The sequence below is a fragment of the Mercurialis annua genome, linkage group LG8 (assembly GCF_937616625.2).
Source record: "Mercurialis annua linkage group LG8, ddMerAnnu1.2, whole genome shotgun sequence".
NCBI lineage: Eukaryota > Viridiplantae > Streptophyta > Magnoliopsida > Malpighiales > Euphorbiaceae > Mercurialis > Mercurialis annua.
This window is the reverse complement of record NC_065577.1, coordinates 3,233,774-3,254,308: the sequence shown is the minus strand read 5'-3', so window position 1 is coordinate 3,254,308 and position 20,535 is coordinate 3,233,774. Positions and strand designations below refer to the sequence as shown.

General features: G+C 33.9%; 2 protein-coding genes across 2 annotated transcripts; one reads left to right on the top strand and one right to left on the bottom strand.

Moving 5' to 3' along the window:
- Positions 1-2,372: 2,372 nt before the first annotated feature.
- LOC126659560 (uncharacterized) lies at positions 2,373-4,593 on the bottom strand. The gene is made up of 4 exons (XM_050352860.2): positions 4,245-4,593; positions 4,070-4,168; positions 3,794-3,986; positions 2,373-2,705 (listed from the first exon to the last, which is right to left on the bottom strand). Exons 1-4 carry the CDS (start codon positions 4,446-4,448, stop codon positions 2,599-2,601), a joined length of 603 nt encoding a protein of 200 aa, XP_050208817.1. The 5' UTR covers positions 4,449-4,593; the 3' UTR covers positions 2,373-2,598.
- Positions 4,594-11,567: 6,974 nt separating this feature from the next.
- LOC126661063 (protein trichome birefringence-like 12) lies at positions 11,568-19,759 on the top strand. The gene is made up of 4 exons (XM_050354823.2): positions 11,568-12,153; positions 18,169-18,300; positions 18,449-18,698; positions 19,043-19,759. The coding sequence occupies exons 1-4, from the start codon at positions 11,624-11,626 to the stop codon at positions 19,331-19,333; spliced, it is 1,203 nt and encodes a 400-aa protein (XP_050210780.1). The 5' UTR covers positions 11,568-11,623; the 3' UTR covers positions 19,334-19,759.
- The last annotated feature ends 776 nt before the right edge of the window (positions 19,760-20,535 follow it).

Sequence of the window (20,535 nt, the reverse complement as noted above, 5' to 3'; positions counted from 1 at the left end):
GTGATATAGTAATGTGAACCAAACTCCTTTTTAGGTATTTCATACTCAGCCCTACATTTAAAGGTTAAATGAAGCCTAAACTATTGTAGTTTTTTACTTGCATGTGTAAACTTATTCTAATATTAGAAAGGATGTTTGTTTATAGTATTAATTAATTACCTGCAGCTCTAAACAATAAGTCTGTAACCTTAGTTTTAGTAAGGAAATAAATCATTTTATATTTTGAATATTATTCTAAGACAAATTAAAGAGGTGTTGGATGAAATTATTAATTTGATTTACATACGGTTTTAAAAACCCGAACTTAATATTAATAAGTTAAAAATTAAATTTGTCAAGATTTTGATTGAATTCAAAAAGTGCATTGACCTTTTATTTTATAACTCGTCTAACTTATTTAATAATGGCAACATTTTCTATGTAAGTGGATTTCGTATTTATGGCTATTTAAATTGTTGTCAAAACACACAACGAAAACCAGAATTCTGTCTGAGTTAAGAAAATACGAATAGCTTGTCCTGATTATTTATTACAATGTTTTTAGCAATATTGGTGGTTTACTTCGAACAATAATACATAGTGCAGTGGTCATCGTATTCAAATTTGAGTGATATCTTATCTCTGGGACGACGTGGTTGATAGGTTGTCTTACACCTCTGGCAAAACCGCGAAACACTTTAAAGAGAGCGACCTAGTCAGCAACTCAGCCAGATTATTTCTAGTGGTAGTTTGTTCTAATTTGGCACAAACTGTTTGAATAAATAATCTAATTATTTTATTATTTGTTTGAATAGTTACAACAATTTTAAGTTACACTCTTTTTGAAATTATACTATATGAAATAATATCATTTGGCATATAAAATATAATAAATGTCATTAATATTATATTTTATAATTCTTAATGCTTTTTTATTTATTATCAAGTGATAAATATTGTTTTTTTTAATAATATTAGTATATTTAAATTAAAAATTGTAATTTTAATATTAAACTTGTCCTGTTTTATTATAAATCTACTTTTTTTTTGGATTATGAAGAATTTGTTAAAAAAAATTGTTTTTGAGAGATTTTTGCACAAATAAATTTATATCTCACTAACATATACTAGACCCTGTTTTGAGGGATTTGTGAAAAAAGCCCAAATTAAATGTCCATTTTAAGACCCATCAAAAAGCCCAAACTAATACACTGAACCGACACAGAATTGAACCAACTGACAAATTTTGGTTAAAAGTCAATCGGTTTGATATTAAAAAACTTACAATTTGGTTTATAGTTTTTTTTTTGTCAGAGATAACAATATGTAAAAATATAGAAGAATGACCATCTCAGAAAGGAAATGAGCCATTTTTTTAAACAAATAACAATATGTGGACTTTGTAGCTACTATATGAGCCATTCAAATACACATCCATTTAACAAATTTAGATAAACCAAAGTTTAAATAATTTGTTAAACAAACGGTAGAACGATAAAATAAATTGACAATATTGAAGATGAACAAGACACGTACCATTGGTAGAAATGATATGATACTATAGTAGTACCTTGTGAGTTTATTGCACCATGTAGTAGCGTAGATTGAAAAACTATCCAGAAAAATTCCCCACCATATCATACCTGTTTATTTATTTTTTTAAATAAAATAATAGTTTAGTGTAATCATACCTGATGCTGGAGGAGACTTCCCGAATTATCTACCGAAAATAGGAGTTAGAGGGGCCGATTGGGAGGCCCCTCTTATGAAAACTTAAAACACTCTACATAATAATAAATCAACTATGTGATATAGTCACCCGTAAAGAGGGAAAAAAACACCCAAACGGGGATGAAATTTTCATAGTCCGAGATTACGTTTATGTATTACTCCACACAAAATTTATCCATATTAGTTCTTAAAATAAAAATTTAATAATGTTACGATCTTTCTAAAAATAAATTTATGATGTAAAATATTATGATTAAATCTAAAAAAATATAATCCGGATTATCATATAATCACAAAAGATGTAGTTTAATATTAAAACATTAATCACTCCTCCGCATAATTATTTGTCTATTTTTTCTAATCATTCGAGTAAAAATTTAAATTTATAATAGAAATAATAACAATGTAAAAGAAAATAAAATCAGAAAATCAAACAAATAAAGTGGGTTTAAATCTAACTAAGAAAGAAATAAAATTACACTGAAGATGAAAAAGCTTTAGGAAATATTGTATTCATTCCCATTTTATAATTTTGTAGTATTCATAAAATAAATATTTACGTGAAACTAAAAAACACAAATTTAAAACTATGAAATACTTAATGATACATTCTATAATTACAATCATATAAAACTCCAAAATTTAGTGCACAATATGCATAATTTAATTAAATCACAAAATTTATAATTTATATAATGAATTATATTCAAAATCTACTAGTCAGATTATATAAATTTGAAACTACGTTGATTTTATGAACATAAAGAGAAAAGCCATTAATAATAAATTTAATTACTTATAACAAAAGGAACTAATTTCTCAATCAATGAAATTGTCGCCACTGCTACCACCACCGCTACTGCTATCATACCGCTGCTGTTTCTGCCTTCACGCTGCCGGCGATGCTGCTCCTCCTTCCATCATGATGCTGCTTCTGTCCACTGTCTCATCATCATCACTTTCCTCCTCGCCGTCATCACTCTCCTCCTGATCATCTGAAAATAACAAAAGGAACTAATTTCTCAACCAATGAAAACATCTTATTTACAATGCAACTTGCTTTACATCTGGATTATCCCAAAGTGATGATCTATTAGAGTAAAGTTAAAGAAAAAGTGAGAAAATAAATCTTAAGACACTATTAGAGTAAGATTAACATAAATGATCCGATAAAAAAAGAACATAAATGATATACAGAAACTACAAAAATGCAAGCCCACCAAAACTAAGAAAACAGTAACCAACTTCTGAAAATGCAATCACTGCAGTACTTTAGGAAATTTATACTGAAAGCTTGCACAATCAAAATAAAAAAAGAGCTAAATACATATCCGGACAAGATTTCCGCTAAAAAATTCTCTATAAATGGATGGCCAAGGATTCATATTACTTCCAATTATAACAATGTAACCAACCTAAATGATCTATCAATGGCATGCCACAACAGCCCAATAGCAGAAAAACTCCATAGAACCTCACTCATAGCAAGTAGCAACACATGGAAAGAAGCCAGATACTCAATCTGCACTAATTAGGGGAGTAAGTGTATGCTAACCCAAACCAACTATGTTGATATAAAGTTTTCAAACCAAAACCAAACCGAGCATTTATGAAACCAACAGATTTGGACTGGTCCCGTTTGATGATTAATTTTCCAAACTCAGTTTGAATCACCGGTCGATGAATCAGTAATTTATATATCAATACCTACATTGATAGTTGTGCTAAGATTATATGTACGCCGCATATGATAATGTATCCTTCGATTATTTGACTACGAAGGATGGATACCCCAGCAAAATATCCTACTAAAAGTTTTACAGTTCATTCAGCAGGAATAGAACCAGCCCCTATTAAACGATTTAAGAAAGCAAATCTATCTTGGACAGTTACTTTCCTTGATCTGTGATGCAAAAAACTTAAATACCATAAGCAAATTATTATGTTCTGGCAATTCGTAAAAGTATAGTCAATACTGCAAGAAGATAATACTTGGTATAAATGACATAGATTCAACACAAAGACTAAATTTCTCAAGTCACGGAATAATAAATTAGAGCAAATATGGGTTGAAATGACTTACGGTTTATTGGTGGTGCTGATCTAATATAGAAAACTTGAGTAGTGGCATTTACGCGGTTACGGGCGGCATGGAAGAACAGCGATCGATAAGTGCGGATGATGGGAGAACCCTCTTCTCTAGCAAGAAAGGTTACGTAATACGCAGTAGTCCAATGCGTGGCCCTCTGAATTTCAACTAAATTCAGCTTCGGATACTGCATTTGAATATGGTTTAAACTTGAATTTCAGATTAGCATGTCAATAACAAAATGTATTAAGATGAAGAAAAAGAGTTAACCTTGCCAAGATTATTGAACTTTTCAACAGCAAGCAAAGTACCCTGCTTCATCCATCTGCTCCATAGGGGTTGGTCCTCAAAATAGAGAGCACGAAATCCCTAACACGTTATAAAATAATTCAGAAAACAAGAAAATTTAAAAATCAAAATCAAGAAATAGAAAATAGAAAATTACTGGGACATCATAGTGTTGGTAGTACGGATCATTCTTCTCTTGGTGGTCATCGGAATCTTGGTCGGAGCTATTCTCGAGCTTGGGCTTCTTGGCAAGAGGCGATTCAGAGTCTGATGATGATTCGAAAACTAGAGATAAATCGATATTAGTAAGCTCCTCGCTCAAAGTATATTCGGAATGATGCGAATCCATTACGACAAACATAATTGAATTCAATCGATTGGGAATTCAATTTCAACGTCAGAATTAGGGTTTCCTTTTAAAATAGCAACAAAACTTCTTCTTCTTCTTTTGTGAGAAAAAGGCAGCAACTTCTAAAATCAGGAGACACCGAAACAACTTTTACATCACAATCCATACGATATCTATGCTATATATAAAAACACAGATCGGGGATAGACAAATCCTTTTCAATTTATTACTAAATAGAAGTTTTATACTCATTAACGGATTAGGATTCCCTTAAGTTCATGTTCACGATCTACCGTTCATTACAAAGTGAACGGTGTAGATCAAAAAAGTACAATTTTAATGTTTTTCTATCTCATATTGTGTTGGTAAAAAAAATTATGTATATATATAAAAAAATAATTCGAAGTCCGAGTAGGAATAGGGTTTATGACTCTTTTAATTTATAGGAAAATTCTCATCAATTGTTAGATTTTGCCATCCGTCACACTATGTAACCCAGCAAGCGAGGTTGACAAAAGCCTCCTTGCCGAGTTTTGAAGTTCTCCGAATTTTTCAATTTTGCCAAGTTGCTAAATTCATCAAAATCAAAGAATCCGGCAAGAATTTTCAGAAAACACCGAAAAAATTTGAACTCTATGCAAACGCTTCAAACTTTATTCCATAAACAATAATCTAGAAAATAAACACTTTCCAAGCATAATTTCTTCCAAAAATATGAAATATTACTAACAATTATACTTGGAACACGCTATACAAAATATGCATATCAATAGGCTAAACTAATTAGATAAGTAAAAGTATAATATCCTTATATAAACATGATAAATACTTTATCAGGTAAAACATTATATTGATGATATCTTTCATGAGTTGTAAATTAATTAATTATTTGTATAATGATATATGATATAATTTTAAATACTAAAATATGGCATGTCTAATAAACCGTAAGCTATAAATAATTTATTTTCTCACTATTATTATATGTCATATTTTTTTATTTTTCTCATAAATATAATTAAGTTCCGACTTGAGAATTTCATAAATTTTCATGATGTAAATAGCAATCAGATCACATTTTTATTGGAGCATCTGAACCTAATTGTTTAATTATGTCAATTTCGTAAATTTTCCAAAAGAAAAAATATATCATAAAAAGTTACTGAAATATATTTATATATGAGCTAATAGGCTGAAAAAATCCTGACCTTTGTTTTGATTTTCAATTCCACCCCGACGTTGCAGTTTTTCAATTTTACCCTATTTTGCATTTTTAGTTTTCAATTGCACCCTGAGGCATTCAATTGAACTCTTTTTATTTGGCTAATACTTAAAATAGATCCTTTATATTTATCAAAAAATCTAAATACTTTTTAAAGTTATAAATTATACAAAAAAGCCATTTTCGCAATAAAATAAAAATAAATAAATTAAATTTAAATTAATTTATTTATTTTTTTTTAAATTTTGGGAGGAGGAGCAGCTGCTTCTCCTCCGGCTGCTCCTTGCCGGAGGAGCATCTGCTCCTCCTCCCAAAAGTTAATTTTTTTAAAAAATTAATTAATTTAATTTAAATTTAATTTATTTATTTTATTTTATTGAGAAGATGGCTTTCCGGTGGTTTCCGATGGTAGGTGATAAGAGGAGTTCGGTCAATTGGTCCGGTGATGGTAGGTCCGATGAAAGCGGAGTGAGGTGTATTAAAAATTAATAATGAATTATAATTAAGATTTAATTATGGATTTATTTGAAACTTTTTTAAGTTTATGGATTTATTGAAATTTTTCCATATGAAAAAAAGTATGAAATGATCCTTCAGCATATTTATTTTAGATATTTTAATTCTTATAATAATAAAATTATTTAAGTTTTTTTATTTCAGGGTGCAATTGAAAACTAAAAATGCGAAATAGGGTAAAATTGAAAAAATTACAATATCAGGGTGGAGTTGAAAATTAAAAGAAAGGTCAAGTTTTCTTTAACCAATTAACCTTATATATATATATACTATGATTGGAAGATTTGTTGCGGTCCTTTATTTTAGTTTCAATATATCATCATTTGGACAGGAAAAAAAAAACAGATTGGTGAATAAAACGAGAAAACAAAAATAAATTGAAATAGTTTTGCAGTGGATACATATTTTCCTTCTATAATGAAATAAAAATAATAAAAACTAAGTAATAAGTTACAAATAAAAGGGTAATTGATTCTGAAGGTCACTGAAGTTTCAAGTTTTTTCATTTCAGTCACTGAACTATTTTTTTTTTCTTTTTGATCACTGAACTTTCATTATTTTTCATTTTGATATTTTCCAGCCAAAAATGCTTAGGTGTCAGCCGGAATATATTTTTTTTCATCTAAAAACTTGTCATGTATGCATAATTTGACCAAAAAACTCATTTTCAAAGTAAAATTATTTATTTGTGCTAAATTTTCAAAGTAAAACTAGCAAAATCGGGTTGCCACATGTCAACTTCTGGCTGCCACCTAAGCATTTTTGGCCAGAAATACCAAAATGAAAAAAATTTAAAGTTCAATGATCAAAATGAAAAAAAAATAGTTCAGTGACTGAAATGAAAAAACTTGAAACTTCAGTGATGGTCAGGATCAATTACCCCAAATAAAACAACAAATATACACACATCCTTTAAATAAATAAGAAAATAATAGAAATTAAAGACAATCTGAATCCAATAATAGAACCAACACCCAATCTTACTGAACCTGAGCTTGATCCACTTCTAGTAGCTCCGCCTGTTCCTGCCACAACACCACCACCACCAACTCTGCCGCCAGTGCTGCCTCTACCACCTCCACCGCCGCCTCCACCTCTACCACCGCCGCCTCCGCCGCCCCTTTGTGCTTCTGCTGATGCTACCATGAGAGCTATAACCACAGCAATTACAAAAAGTACCGTCATAACTGAAATTTTTTTGGACTTCATTTTGAATAATTTTTGGCAGGAGAAGATGAAGATTGGAGAAATAAATAGTCAAAATTATTTGGTTTGAGACAGGAAAATGAGATATATGAAAATTAAAAAAAAAAGTTGACGTGCTAAAGTGTTATATTATACAATTCAAGAAAGCCGCGTGATTGGGGGAATAAGAGAAAATTATCAAGAACTTAATTAATTATTATTAGCATTACTTTAATTGTGGATATAAATGAAGCTATTTTATACTATATTAATCGTTTCCAAGAAATGAAGAATTTAGAAAAACACACATATAAAATAATTTTAGAATAAAGGATCAAGTCGCTCCCTGAACTTGTGACACGAGGTTATCTAACTCCATTTATACTTTTTTAAGCAACTAACCCCAAAACTCTTTATTTTTGGATCAAATAACCCCATAATTTATATTTTTATTTTAAAAAATAGATTTACACTATATTGCAACAATTAGGGAAATATCTAATTACTTTTTTGCATCCCTCACCTCCGGTTAGTATTTTACGCGTTTTAAAAATATAATTATGGGGTTATTTGACCCAAAAATAAAGAGTTTTGGGGTTAGTTGCTCAAAAAAGTATAAATTGGATTAGATGACGCTGTGTCACAAGTTTAGGGGGCGCGTTGACCCTTTGTTTCAATAATTCTATGTAAGGTGAGCAAACTATCCGGCTAACCGAATTAATAGATGGCACAATAAAATAACTCAAAAAAGATAAATTAAATAACATTTTCCTTAAATCATTTAGCCGACTTATTTTAATTTGTTCGATTGATTTGCTTTAGTTCACAAAAAAATTGATTTTCTTACAGTTAATAGTTTTTAAGCTAAATTCTCCTTTAGGCTATTGTTTTTTAATATTTTGTTTATCTAATCTTGCTCAAAATTTGATTTCTATTTAGTTTTTGAATTTTTAAATTTTTTTTGGACTGAAAGAAAGTATGCATTATACTTGTTGTTAAACGTGTGTGAGAACAAATTCAAATATTCAATTACTCGACTTATTGACAAAATATATCATATCATCAAATTTAAGAGCGACCATACAAATAAAAAATTATTAATACAAAAATTTATTCAATAAAAAATATTACAAAGACTAAATGGACACATACTTAAAACAACATTCTTCTTTAATTATTTCCCGCTTGAAAAATATTAATTTTTTAGCTTAACAATGATTTGAGCAACACGCTCACAATTTTCGTCCATAAAAAATTGTTAAACAAAAGTTGGATGGCATAGAAACTCATTGAATAATAAAGGCTAAATCCATTTAAAGTCCTTAAACTTTCATTTTTTGGTTCATCAAGTCCTTCAATTTTTATTTGGCTTTATCAAATCCTTAAATTTTCATTTTTTTGGTTCATCAAGTCCCTCAACTTCTATCTGACTTTCTCAGGTCTTTAAACTTTTGTTTTTTGATTCATTAGGTCCTTAAACGAAGATCCATTTAAGAACCCAATGAACCAAAAAATAAATAATTAAGGACTTGAGAAAGACAAATAAAAGTTGAAGGACCTGATGAACCAAAAAATGAAAATTTAAGCACCCGAATAAGTCAAATAGAAGTTAAGGGACCTAATAAACCAAAAATGTATAGTTTAGGGACCTCAAAATAGATTTAGCTAATAATAAACTTTCAAGATGGACTAGATAAATAAAGGCTAAACCTATTTTTTAAGGTCCCTGAACTATACATTTTTGGTTCATTAGTTTCTTCAACTTTTATTTGGCTTCTTCAAGTCCCTAAACTTTTATTTTTTTGGTTCATCATGTCCTTCAACTTTTATTTGGTTTTTTCAGATCTCTAAACTTTTGTTTTTTGGTTCCTTAGGTCCTTATACTTTTGTTTTTTTACTTCATTAAGTCCTTAAACGGATCTCCCTTTAAGGATCTAATAAACCAAAAAACAAAAGTTTAGGGAGCTGAGAAAGTCAAAGCAGAGTTGAGGGACCTGATGAACCAAAAAATAAAAATTTAAGGATTTGAAAAAGTCAAATAAAAGTTAAAAAACCGGATGAACCAAAATTGTATAGTTTAGGGGCCTTAAAATAGGTTTAACCATAAATAAACAATTAAATATACAAAAGCTTTTTGATAGGTTAAGCTTAGTTTTTCATCTAAATACTTTTCACTAGTCTTTTATGTACTAATTTTCTCCTCCTATTATCATCCAAAATTTATATTGTCCCTTAAATTTTATTTAATTATTCTAGTATTAATTTTTCTGCTTAGCAAAATTTTACTGATAAAGCTTCTGACTTAATAATATGTGCTATAAAATGTAACATTTTTATATGAAATGTTATAATAGTTCAAAAAAAAAGACTTACACTTAAAATTTTGTAGGCAGTAAATCTTTTAAATTCACATGACTCTCTAACTCCCATTAAAAAATTATCTTATCCCACAAATTTATTTTCCTTCAACAATTATCCGCACTCGCAACCACCAGGTCCACCACCATCCATCATTGCAATCACTAAAGGATGTTTTGGATCAGTCATAATATAAGGATTCTTCAAACTCTTTTATTAAGTTTTTTAGTGTGAAAAAATGAAACATAAAGATTCATGTTTGGATTGCTTTTTATGTGTGGATTTTATGATCCAAGTAGCGGTGTCAATAACAACGACAACAACAACAACGATATATGGGCTGAGGCAGCAACAATAATGATAACTCAAACAAAATTGACGATAATAATTTCGAATTATAATTCAAATAACATAAGCATTGGACAACAAACTGTTTGATTGTGTGTTCAATTCCTTGCATAAACGCTTTTCCTTTCAAATTATAAAAAAATATTGACAATAATTAGCGGGAATAGAAACCAGGAGTTGAGGATTTTATTTTGAAATATTTATTAATTTAGTGTTTGAACCTGTCTAAAAATAATAATACGGTGTTTGAAATAATATGTATATTAATATATTAGATCAATTATGTTATTGGATTGACCATGAATTTTTAATTGAAAAACCAATAGACTTAAAACACCTCCTTACTTTAATTTTAAAAGATTACAATATTTTTATAAAATATACCTAAATTTTATATGTTAGAAACTGATATTTTTATATTCTATATAAATTAAAATTATAAAAATTACTCTCTCTAATTATCTCAAATGGTATCACCACTGTACAGTAAACTGCCAAATTCGTGTGTTCAACTTCTTTCACAAATGCATTAAGAGATTTAATATCTAACAATTATTTTAATTTATAAACATTATGATAATTTAACTAAATTTTTTGTTTAAGTAAATTATTTTTATCTGTTAGGTTATTATTTTTTGGTACAAATATTTATGATATTTAATTATTTTATATATTATAACATCTAAAAAAATTACTTTTATCAAGGCAAAATGATTCAAAAACCACCGATTTTTTTAACCATTTTCAATTCTACTCAAACCTTGTAAAATCTCTAATTTTATCATATTTTGCATTTTTCACTTTCAATACTCTAAATGTAATTAGGAACGAAATTTCTGCTCAATAAATGAAACCATTTAGTAAACTAAATTTGAGGATAAAATCATATTTTTTTACTCGAAAAAATTCAAATAAATCATTCATATTTAAAATTTAATTTAAAATCATAATAAAATTTAAAACTAATTTAATTTTTTTATTATATTAACTAAACTTAAATATATTTATTAGATATATAATTTATTTTTAAAATTTTATTAAAAAAAATAACTGTCATACTCATTCCCACATTAAATTGCCTTCGACTTTAATGCAGTCCTACTCCGACCCGCAACCACACTCCTTTAACACACAACCAAATGTTGATCTGGTTGCGGGTCGGAGGACGGTGGTTACAAGGTCGGAGGAAGGTGGTGGCGAGGTTGGAGACGTTTTTAGTGTTGAAAACGCTTGTAGAAAAATTAGTAACATTAGATTATCTTAAATAAAATAATAATTATTTGAATATGTGGTGAGAAGAGTTTTTTTACTATATTCTAATAAAAACTATTTGAACTATATACTAAATATGAAGAATTTTTAAAAATTCAAATGATATTGAGATAAATTTAATATTTTAGGATACAATTAAAAATAAAAAAAATAGAATAATAAAGTCAAAATAAAATTAAAAAAGGACTAAAAATTGGTGTTTTTTTTTGAATCATTTTGCCTCTAATTAATTAAATTGTTCTCAACTAATGTACTGAAATCAAACCAGTAGCCACTTTGATCAGCAATGCCATCAAAGCTCCCATCTTCATTTCCAGCCTTAATTCTCCTCTCAATCTTCCTCCTCTACCTCTACTCTTCATCACTCTCCGATCATATCCTAAAACCCATAACCCGACCCACCATTTCCACACCTCCCACTCCCTGCAATCTTTTCAAAGGCACCTGGGTATTCGACCCGAATCACAGAAAACCCATTTACAATGACTCATGCCCATTTCACAGAAACTCATGGAATTGCATTAGAAACAAGAGGGACAACATGGGTATCATCAATTCTTGGAAATGGGTGCCTAAAGATTGTAACTTGAGGCAAATTGACCCGGAGAAATTTCTGGGTGCTATGAGAAATAGGAATATTGGGGTTGTTGGTGACTCTTTGAATGAGAATTTTGTGGTTTCGTTTATTTGTAGTCTGAGAGGTGGTGATTACAGTGCTAAGAAATGGAAAAAGAAGGGAGCTTGGAGAGGGGCTTATTTTCCTAAGTTTAATGTTACTCTGGCTTATCATAGGGCTGTTTTGCTGGCTAAATATGAGTAAGTTTTTTGACTTTTTGGTGTTTGCTTTAAATTTAGTGTCTTGAAAATTGTTCAGTATTAAATGTTGTTCTGTTAGGTTTAGTCTGTTTGAGTGCTTGAATTTCTTATGCTTTCTGTTTCTGCTAGGAGGAATTAAACAGATTAATTGTCATTTTAAAACTCAGAGATTGAAGTAATGTGAAATTGGTTGTTTTGTGTTGATTAGAAAAAAAGGACCTGTTGAATGGTTGTCGAATAGGTTCATATAGCAGTCACCTAATTGTTAATGCCGTCACCTATGTTACACGGAAATGCTGAAACAGAAAATGGCGAAAGTATAGAACTAGATTAGTTTACTTCCAGCATAGGGCGTTGAACCTGCATTACAGTAAGATGATAATATGAGAGGGATGTTGTAGTGAGAAGTTGCGAGGAACACAAAATGGGAACAAATAATCACAATAAGCTGATTCGGGTATCAAAATGCTGTTCTTCTCTTTAAGAGAAGATTCCATTTTAGTTATAGATTGGTGGAGCATAGACTCCAAAGAAACTGACAGAATCAATGAAGGCTGTGGAGCATAGTCTCCACATCATTCTGTTGCAGCAACGCCTATGTTACACAGAAATGGAAATCGGCGAAACAAGTTTTTTTAATAAGAATACATTTTACATTTAAAGTTTCAAAGTTATAGAAGTATTTGCAGCTGCTGCAGCATAGAGCAGCCATTTTATTTGTTAGCTTAGACTGTTAGACACACTCCTGTAAACCTCATTGCCGGTTCAGGCTTCCACTTTGCTAAATAATTTATTTGTGCGAATTCCACATTCACATCAAAGCCTCATACTCTGCTGCATTGTTGGTTGCTGGGAAATTAAGGTGGATTGAGTGTTGCATTTTGATTTTGTGTGGTCCTCTTAGTATTATGCCTGCGCCGGCTCCGGTTATATTTGATGCCCCATCGACCTGCAGTGTCCAGCTGGTAAGACCCTTGTCTACTTCGGTGGGTTGGTCGTGTGTTGTTGTTTCGGCTACAAAGTCGGCTAAGATCTGGGCTTTCATTGCTGTTCGCGGCTCGTATTTGATGTCGTACGATCCTATCATGACTGACCAATTGATTAGCCGTCCTGATGTTTCCGGTCTTGCCAGTGCTTTTCGTAGGGGTTGGTTTGTTCGGACTACGACAGTGTGAGCTTGAAAGTATCTTTTTAGCTTTTCCACTGTTAAAACCAATGCGAGTGCAAACTTCTCAATTTTACTGTATCGGATCTCGGGGCCTTTCAACACCTTGCTCGTGTAGTATACCGGCTTTTGCTCAGTTAATTCCTCCTTCACCAGTACCGATGCCACTGTTTCATTAGTGACACTTAAGTATAGGTATAGTACTTCTCCGGTTTCCGGCCTTCCGAGCAATGGTGGTGAACTCAGGAATTTCTTGAGTTCTTCGAAAGATTGTTGACATTCATCGGTCCACTCGAACTTTTTTGCATTTCTCAATGTTTTGAAGAATGGGAGACATCTTTTGGCCGAGTTGGACACGAATCGACCGAGGGCTGTGATTTTTCCATTTAGCTTCTGAACTTCTTTAGCTGATTTTGGCGCCTTCATATCTAGGATTGCTCTTGTTTTTTCTGGGTTTACCTCGATACCCTTCTGGGAGATAAGATATCCTAGGAATTTTCCTGCTGGGACTCCGAAGGCGCACTTGTCTGGATTTAGCTTGAGTTTGTATTTTTTAAGCTTTGTAAAGACTTCTTCCAAGTCTCTCGCGTGATCTTCTACTTTTTTGGACTTGACGATGATGTCGTCTACGTAAACTTCCATATTGCGACCGATCTGGTCTTTGAACACGAAATTCATTAGACGCTGATATGTTGCCCCTGCATTTTTTAGTCCGAATGGCATTTGTTTGTAGCAGTATGTGCCGTTGTCGGTGACAAAGCTTGTTTTTTCTTCATCGTCTTTGTGCATTGGGATTTGGTGGTATCCTTGGGCTGCGTCTATGAACGAGTACACCTCGTAGCCGCTGGTTGAGTCGACCAACTGGTCGATGTTTGGCAAGGGGTAGCTGTCCTTTGGGCATGCTCGGTTTAGATCTGTGAAATCTATGCATAGTCTCCACTTTCCGTTCGGCTTTTTTATGAGCACGACATTGGATAGCCACTCCGGATAGTATACTCTTCTGATGAAACCTGCTGCTAGCAGTTTGTCTACCTCGGCTCTGATGGCGATCTGTCTGTCTATTGCGAAAGCTCTTTTCTTTTGTTTGACTGGTTTGTGTTTTGGGTCGACATTGAGTTTATGTGATATTATGGCCGGGTCGACTCCCTCTATTTCGCCTGGTGTATTGACAAATTCGACTTCGTTTCTGATTAGCATGTCGGTTATCTCCTGTTTTACTGGCTTAGGTAGTTCTGCGCCTACTTGGACCGATCTGGGTGTTATTCCTGCCAGGCTAACTCTTTCTATCTTTCCGTGTGGTTCGAGCTTTCCTTCATCCGAGTCTGGTATCTCCATTGTTTCAATGGCCAGTGTCTCTGATACCGCTTCCATCGATACCAAGTAGCACTGCTTGGCTATGTCCTGCCTTCCCCTGACTGTTACTACTCCTTCCTCGGTTGGTATCTTCATACACAAGTATTTAATGCATGTGACCGCTCCTGTGCTGTACAACATAGGTCGGCCGAGTATGACGTTGTAAGCAAGTGGCATGTCAACAACCATGAATAGTGTTTTAAATTTCTTAGTGATGCCGACCAGGCCTCCTTCTTTGGATCCGTTTTCTTTCCCCAGCTCTACCGTTAATTCTGCTACTCCTTCGGCTTGTACCGGTGTTCCCCCTAGGCCAACTAAGGGGGTTTTGACTGGTTTAAGATTCAGTATTGAGCAGCCGATTCCGAGGTATGCCTGTTTCGTGATTAGGTTAACTGAGCTTCCTTCGTCTACCAATTGTCTCATCACCCAAAAATTTTCTATCAGACCCGAGATTACCAGCGGGTCCTGGTGAGGAAAATCTATTCCTTCCCCGTCAGTTGGACCGAAGCTTACTTCTGGCATAGTTTTCGCCATTGATATGTTCATTACCATCTTCTGCCTTTTCCGTCTTCCTCGTTTGTATTCCGGGTCTGCCATTCCGCCTGCTATTGTGTTGATTATTCCTGACACGTTTTGTCTTTTTGGTGGCGGTGCTTCCTCTCTTTTTCCATTGTTATCCCTTTGGTTTCTTCCTCCCGAGTTGTAATTTTTGCTCTGTGCTACAAAGTCTTTTAACCGACCGACTTGTACCAAACGGTCGATTTCTTTTTTCAAGCTTCCGCATTCGTCGGTAACATGGCCGTGACCGTCATGGAACTGACAATATTTTTTCCTGTCTCCCTCATATTGTAGTTTGGGTGGGTATCTCACTGGCTCATTGTTATTTTGTATCCACATCAAGATGTGTGATCTCGGGGTATTGAGTGGAATGAAAGCTTGGTCTTCTACTTTTACTGGTCGGTGTGGGTCTGCTCGCGGCGGACCGGCTTGTTGTTGGTTCCTTGGTCCGAATCTATCGTGCCTGGCACTTTGATCGAAGTTAGGCCTCGGTGTTCGGAACGATGTTGTAGTCTGTGCGGCTTTTCGCCGCTGTTCTTCGTCTAAATTTATGTAGTTCCAGGCTCGGTCCATCAGCTGGGAGTAAGTTTGTACCGGGTTTGTTATCAGGTTATCCCGGAAGGCCATCATTGTTGTGTTGTCTTTCATTGCGTCTATCACAGTATCATCATTCAGATTTCCCACTTCGACCGCTTCTGCGTTGAACCGGCCGATGTAACTCTGCAGACTTTCTCCTGGCTTCTGGTAGCAGAGTTTTAAGTCACTGGACTTTTTCTTTCGTTGTATGCTCGGTGCGAAATGTGTTCGGAAAGCTCTTGCCAGCTCGTCGAAGCTTCGGATGGAGCCTTCTTTTAGGCTTTGATACCAGATGGCCGCTGGTCCTTTTAGGGTGGTCGGGAAAAGTTTGCAGACAGCTGCTTCGGACAAACATTGTACCATCATGACCACTTGGAAACAGCTCAAGTGCGTGATCGGGTCCCCTGTTCCATTGTAATCGTCTAACTGCGGTGTTTTGTAGTTTAAGGGGAAGGGTTCTTCTCGTATTTCTGCCGACAGAGGATTTCCGATGTTCAGGAAGCTTGTGTTTTTCGGCTCCTTTCTTCTAAATTTCTCCATCTCGGTTCTCACCCTTTCGGTGATTTCTTGCTCCAGGTTCTTTTTCTTTGGGGAATCAGCGCCCGAGCTGTGTACGCTCTCCTCGATCTCTACCCGCTTTAGTGTCTTTTTATGCCCCTCTGGAGTTTTATGTCCGGTCTGTGTTGGTTCTTGGTTTTGTTCTCGCGGATTTTTCTCGCGGTATGCTTCCTCGGGTGTTCTTTGGCCCTGGTAGAATTCCTGCGGGTGAGGTGGTGCGGTTGGTATGTACGGCGGAGTGGTAATGTTATCCTGGGTTGCAGTCGGGGCTGTTGGTCGAGTATGGACCTGTTGTACCTGTTGGAGGAAAGCTAGCTGCCGAGTATGAAATTCGATGTATTCTTGAATTTGTGCTGGTGTAGGATTTTGGACTTCTGGGGTGGCTTGCCCAGGTGTGGGGGTGGCGTTTGGGGTGAATGTGAGGTTGATGGGGGACACGCCTGGTCGTAAGAAGGTTTGAGTGGTTTGGTGCGTAGGGGTGGAGTATGATGTTGGAGGAACGTTACTTGACGACGGCATTCCCCACGGGTAATAAGTAGTAATCCCCGACATAGGACTCGGGTGAACGCCTACCATCGATGTAGTGACCGGGCAAAACGAGCTTTCACCACCAGCTTTTCTCGGTGGAGCGTTGAGTCCCTCTCCCGTTTTACTGCTTTGCGTATTATTGTCTCCGATTGCAGGATCATCTCCTTCTATTCTGCTCATCCTATTAGTTTCCAAAAGGATAGAAAGGGGGAAGCTTTCTTATTTTCTTTCCCACAGACGGCGCCAAATGATAACTAGTGATCTTGAATCGTGGCTAGCTCCGTGGGACACTTCAAGGCCGTTCCTACAAGGCACCAAACAACCGTGAGAAGGGTGCCGGAAGGGGATTCCGGCAAACCACTCCGACGGTCTAATTAGTAACTATTTTAGTGAGAGAAAGAATAAGAAGTGAAAAGAGGCTAAAAGTATTAGAGAGAGAAAGAGAATTAAACCTTTTTACCTACTTTCCTTTTGCCTTTTATATTAAGTTCTTTGTTTCTCTTTGTCTGGCCGACAGGTCTGACTTCATTCTCTTTGTCTGTGCAGCTGTTTTGTCTGGAATGTCAGAGTACGTCCTGACAGATTTGTCCCGTGTGTTCGGAGTGAATGTCAGAGTACATTCTGATCGGTTTGTGATGTTGTGACATTTCGGTTTATTCTTTATTAGTTGCGTTTGGTGTATTTCGGTGAGACCGAGATGTGTTGTGTGTCGCCCCTGATGTGTTCTGTTTGTTATGTTTGACCTTTATCGGTCGGTCCGAGATGTGCTGTGGATTGGCTTGTCTCGGTGGGTCCGTTTATCTGTTTATCACGTTATGTTTGCCCTATATCGGTCGGTCCGAGATGTGCTGTGGATTGGCTTATCTCGGTGGGTCCGTTTATCTGTTTATCAGTTCAAATCCATTTACTATGCTTATCTCCATGAAACTTGGATCTAGCTTTTCCAGTGAGGCTTTATTGGTTTCAGATGGGAGAATTTTCATTCAACATATTGAATACATCCACATGATGAGAAAGTTAAGACTTCATTAGAGTAGTAGATGCTTAAGTTATGCCAATACCATGTAAAAAGTTGATGCTAAAAACCACCAATGCATGTTTTTTGAATTCTTGTCCGTGTATATGATGTTATTGATTGCCGTGTCAGTGCGCTACAGTTTCTGTTTCTTGTTTAGTCAGGTGAAATTCTTGGTTTTGATTTTTGAATGCTCTTGATCTAAATCTTATAATTTATTTTTTTAATACAACCTTACTTACACGTAACTGATCAAATAAAGGTGCCAGCCAAAACAGTCCGGACTTGCCGATGATGTAAAGAAAATATGCCGTGTAGATGTTGATGTACCTGCAGATGATTGGGCTACCATTGCTGACTTCTACGATGTTCTCATATTTAATACTGGCCATTGGTAATTTTTCTTTCTGTTCTACATATTTCACTAGGTTGCATTGTAAAGCTTGAACAAAAATAATCATTCATATAATTACTAGAAATAGAAAATAAACCAGAAAGTTTTAAGTGCCTATGCATTTAAAAGTTCTTTTTGTCTTGAACAGGTGGGGCTACGACAAATTCCCGAAAGAGGATCCTCTTGTTTTTTACCGTGCTGGTCAACCAATACTTCCTCCGCTCGAGTTATTTGATGGACTTAAAGTTGTTCTTGAGAATATGGTCTCGTACATACAAAAGAAAATCCCTAGCGAGACAGTCAAGTTCTGGAGGTTGCAATCTCCACGACATTTTTACGGTGGTGACTGGAATCAAAATGGAAGTTGCTTGTTCAAAGAACCTCTCAAGGAAAGTGAGGTTAGAAATCACTTTTTTTACTTCCTTACAGACTTGCGCATAGTAACAACAGTTCTGCATTGTAGTTCATGTTAGAGATCAATACCAAACCTTCAGGATTTTTTTTTAAGAAATGTTGAAAATTTGACATCTTAATTGATACTCGAAATATTTCAAATTTTGATCTTCGACACCATGGCTGTTACAAATCCAGTCCCGTTTAGCTTGAAAGTATTGACATCATTGTAAATTCTGATAGGTTCAGGTTTGAAAAAATAAATTCAGTTCGGTTTGGTTCAGTTAATAGTCCCATCATTGATTTAATTTTCACATCCAAATCTGATGGATTATGTATACTCGCGCAGCTTGACTTGTGGTTTGATCCGAGCAACAATGGAGTGAACAAAGAAGCAAGAATAATTAATGGAGCAATTGAAGAGGCATTGCAAGGCACAAATATCGAGCTGCTGGATATAACTCATTTGAGTGAATTTAGAGCAGATGCTCACCCAGCAATTTGGCTAGGAAAGAAGGATGCTGTAGAAATTTGGGGCCAAGATTGCCTGCACTGGTGCCTCCCTGGCGTTCCCGACACTTGGGTCGATATCTTGTCTGAGCTCATCATCGGTGCTCAACTGAGCGTACGCGATGAATAGATATAAAAACAGTACTAATTTGGATGGAGATCTCATTTTGCAAATATCTGTTCATTTACGCTGTAAAATGGTATACATCAGAACAGCTTGGAGCTTGAAAGCTTAGTACCTTAGAGATGAACTATTTTGAAGGATTACTGAAGAACTGCAATTTTCTTCCACAACATCCTGTATGTACCGGATACGGATATAGAGAAACGGAAATTCTTGGACTCAAAACATGGCGTGATGGTGTTATTTTAAGATTTCTTATCCGAAATGGGAAAGATTTGTTGAATGAAGTCTTCTTGCTGTTTAGATAGGTTATTGTTTTTGAAATAATGTTTGTAAACCGTTTATTCATTCTTTTTTCTTGTATTGAAAATCTTGTTTCCACAAATTAAATTTCATTCAAGTATTTTGATAAGTAAAAACTTTATGCCAGCATCTTAATTTTTTTTTTTAGGATATTTGTACTTTCTTTAGAACTCCTCTAGATTATTTATACCTATGAAGCATGGCAAACGAGACTGATACATACATTTTTTCATGGCCTAATTACTTAAAAAAACCTCACCTTGAACTTTTTTTTGTTTATACCTGATCTTGTAAAAAAGTCATTTGTATCCAATTTTGGGTTTTTAGGTTTCATCTCTACCCAATATAAAAATATAATTGACAATTTAATGAATTAAAGGATGAAAAAATTAAAAACAATTAAATAAAAGGTTATATCATACGTCTAATTAGTATATAACCATAAATTAAAGGATTATTTTAAAGTTTTTTTCAAGTGAAAAGAGGCAATTTTAGTACTTTTGGATAGAGATGAAACCTAAAAACCCAAAATTGGGTATAAATGATTTTTTTTAAAAGATCAGGGTATAAACGAAAAAACAAATTCAAGGTGGGGTTTTTTAAAATAATTAAGCCATTTTTCATTTATGGTTTAAATTTTTAATTTCGACAATTTTAGTCTATTTTTTTTATTTTTCAATTTCAATTATAGTCCTATATTCAATCTAACTTTAGAATGTGTTCTTTAAATCGGTTCATTTGTTCCAATTTGCTATAAAGATGAAACAATATGAAAATTATATTGAACATTTTGATTTTAATTTAAACGAATTACTATAATTGGAAGTAAAAATTAAAAATAGACTAAAGTTTAAAATTTAAAAGTCTAGACCATAAAAAGTGGATATTTTTCGATGATTAAATCT